The sequence below is a fragment of the Phalangium opilio genome, unplaced genomic scaffold (genome assembly GCF_054372755.1).
Source record: "Phalangium opilio isolate 3A_F unplaced genomic scaffold, DU_Popi_V2 ptg000095l_1, whole genome shotgun sequence".
In the NCBI taxonomy this organism is placed as follows: Eukaryota; Metazoa; Arthropoda; class Arachnida; order Opiliones; family Phalangiidae; genus Phalangium; species Phalangium opilio.
The window spans coordinates 2072907-2076415 of NW_028324200.1; the positions used below are offsets into that span (position 1 = coordinate 2072907).

At 44.7% G+C, this 3509-nt stretch overlaps 1 protein-coding gene across 1 annotated transcript; it reads left to right on the forward strand.

The window, feature by feature from the left end:
• The first annotated feature begins 718 nt into the window (after positions 1 to 718).
• Positions 719 to 2906, forward strand: LOC149635062 (uncharacterized). Its single transcript, XM_089850928.1, has 6 exons — positions 719 to 784; positions 842 to 1440; positions 1485 to 2209; positions 2318 to 2400; positions 2466 to 2693; positions 2760 to 2906. The coding sequence occupies exons 1-6, from the start codon at positions 719 to 721 to the stop codon at positions 2904 to 2906; spliced, it is 1848 nt and encodes a 615-aa protein (XP_089707054.1).
• The last annotated feature ends 603 nt before the right edge of the window (positions 2907 to 3509 follow it).

The window sequence follows — 3509 nt, forward strand, 5'->3', positions numbered from 1 at the left end:
ACCACTGATTTCTCTTCATTTTACTACAAATTCGAAATTTCCAGAGTTTTTCCAGGCTCGTAAGAACCCTGCATATTTTGCCGTCTTCAATTATTCGTTGCTACAAAAGTTGTAAAACCCTATGTCACAGGAATCGTGGAGGCTGTACACTTTAACAAGCAACGGGAGTAGAAAGATACAAAAGACACGATTCAACAAGACCAAGACCAAGAAAAATTTTAGATACAACGCAAATAAATTGAAACGAGAGGTTTAGGGCTTAAAAAGAGTTGAGTACTAGAATTAAGGGTCAAAATTGGTTCGTTCAATGGTTAGGATTAATTGGCCACCGTACCAACGAAATTAAATACATCAATATAAGATGTATTTGTGTTGTGTTTCTATACTAGTTCTAATATCTACACCTAGATGGCCATAGTGCTACCTCTTAGAGAGGTTAGTTATTCCCTCGTTACACTATCATTATAGAGAATCAGTCGCCCCCGGGAAGCGCTCAGCGTCGGAATAAGGAAACACCACGCTCCATCTGAAATAAGAATATAAATTGTTAGCCTTATTAACTAAAGAATAGCTTCAATAAATGAGAATACATTTACGTAAGTTCGTTTAATAGGCTCACTTGTGATAAGTAGCTTTACAAGCCTACAACAATCATAATAACTGGCGACGGAGATTACTGATTTTCCCCACGGTCCACACCCTGTTCCGGCGTCTCAAAATGGCGGCTTCTTCCCTCTCGGTTGTAGAACCTTTCGACTCATCTTCAAGTGATTGGCCCACGTACGTACGTTGAGCGCGTCGAACTTTTTTTCATCGCCCAAGATATCGCTGACGCCAAAAGGTGGCCACGTTTTTAACCTTGTTAGGCCCTAAAACCTATTCGTTAGTACGCAGTCTCACGGCTCCGGTAGCTCCTTCTACGAAGACTTTTGCTGAGCTCAAGACGATTTTAGGCGACCACTTGTGCCCTAAGCCTTTGTTAGTGGCTGAAAGATTTCGGTTTCACCGCTGTCGGCAGTCCTCGTCGCAACCAATTTCGGCTTTCGTCGCGGAACTAAAACACTTATCGGTTCGTTGTGACATTGTTGCCAATTTAAATGATGTTTTACGCGATCAGTTCATCTCGGGTCTCGCTAACGATAGCATCTTGAAGAGACTTTTGTCAGAACGAACTCTTACTTTTCAACAAGCGGTAGATATTGCAGTCTCAATGAACACGGTGGCTAAAGATACCATTGAACTGCACGGTTCGGTTTCCACTCCTACAGTCCATGCCATAAGCACCGGTACGTCTTCGCGACCAGCTTTTCGTCAGTCAACACCTTCGAGGTTTACGACTATAACTCTCCCCATTCTTCTGGATCTCGTCACGGGAGAGGAAAAAGCTCTAACAACCGAAGACCTGCGCGTCATAGATGTGGAGATACTGAACACACTGAGGTAGCGTGCTGTTTCAAACGCCCTAAATGCAATCGCTGTCACAGACACGGCCATATAGCTAGAGTCTGTACAAAAGGGTCACAGAGTTCTAAGCACCACAAGGTTCACTCACTCGATTCCGCACCAAAGGAGACAAACTCTGAGTCGGACGACGAAGAATCTTTCCAGAATAACATTTATTCGTTAAATTCAATCTTAATGGGTGAAGATTCGCCGCTAATGTTGGAGGTATTGGTCAACCAACAACCCTTGTCCATGGAACTAGATACTGGTGCAGCCGTATCGGTTATCTCAAAGACACTCTATGACGAAAAATTTAAACACAATATCTTAGTTACAGGCAAAACGGACGAAGAGCATCTCTTGAATTTAGACAAAGTTCTTACTCGTCTGGCGGATCGAAGTTTAAAAGTGAGAAAGGATAAGTGTAATTTCTTTAAAGACTCATTAGAATGTCTCGGACATATCATTGATACCTCGGGTCTACACCCTACGCCTAAGAAGCTTTCTGCGATTTTAATCGCACCCCCCCCCCCGATAAACGTTTCGCAGCTACGTTCCTTCATTGGACTAGTCAACTACTACGGAAAATTTACCCACAACATTAGTCTAAAGCTGTATCCGTTACATCAACTACTTCACAAAGATACCCCTTGGGAATGGTCTCTAGAATGCCACAAAGCTTTTGAAGAAATCAAGAACGACCTATGTTCGGACCGCGTATTAGTAGTGGCCATTAATCTTATCTTGCGACGCGTCACCCTACGAAGTAGGGGTGGTTTTAGCTCACGTCATGCCGAACGGCGATGAACGCCCAATTGCATATGCTTCACGAACAATGACTAAAACTGAACAGAATTACGCGCACGTTGAAAAGGAGGCGCTCTCTATCATTTCCGGCATAAAAAAAATTTCATTCGTACCTCTACGGACGCCATTTCACCCTTTTTACCGACCAACGTCCTTTGACGCGAATCTTCGGTCACAATACGGGTTTTCCGGTTTTGGCGACTTCTCGCATCCAGCGCTGGGCGGTCATGCTCGCCGCTCACGACTATACTATCAAGTATAAACCGGGTAATTCACACGGAAACGCGGACGCGCTCTCACGACTACCGCTCGCTATCACCGTACCAAACAAAGAAGATGGCGCCGAAGTGGTCCAACTGAACCACTTAAATTGTTTACCTATCACGAGCTCCGTCATAGCCTCTGCTACTCGCCATGATCCTCTGCTGGAATTTACCGTCCAGGTTTGGCCAAATTCCGTTGCAAAGAATTGGAATGACGATCTCAAGTTTTATTACGCTCGAAATTAGGATCTGACAGCCACTCAAGGTTGTTTGATGAGGGGAATGAGGGTAGTCATACCGACCAAATGTCGTACTAAGGTATTGGACGAGTTACATCAAAATCATCCCGGTATAGTAAACATGAAGGCTATCGCTCGCAGTTTTGTTTACTAGAAGGGGATAGACAAGGACTTGGAATCAAAGGTCAAGTCTTGTTCAGTATTACGCGCACGTTGAAAAGGAGGCGCTCTCTATCATTTCCGGCATAAAAAAAATTTCATTCGTACCTCTACGGACGCCATTTCACCCTTTTTACCGACCAACGTCCTTTGACGCGAATCTTCGGTCACAATACGGGTTTTCCGGTTTTGGCGACTTCTCGCATCCAGCGCTGGGCGGTCATGCTCGCCGCTCACGACTATACTATCAAGTATAAACCGGGTAATTCACACGGAAACGCGGACGCGCTCTCACGACTACCGCTCGCTATCACCGTACCAAACAAAGAAGATGGCGCCGAAGTGGTCCAACTGAACCACTTAAATTGTTTACCTATCACGAGCTCCGTCATAGCCTCTGCTACTCGCCATGATCCTCTGCTGGAATTTACCGTCCAGGTTTGGCCAAATTCCGTTGCAAAGAATTGGAATGACGATCTCAAGTTTTATTACGCTCGAAATTAGGATCTGACAGCCACTCAAGGTTGTTTGATGAGGGGAATGAGGGTAGTCATACCGACCAAATGTCGTACTAAGGTATTGGACGAGTTACATCAAA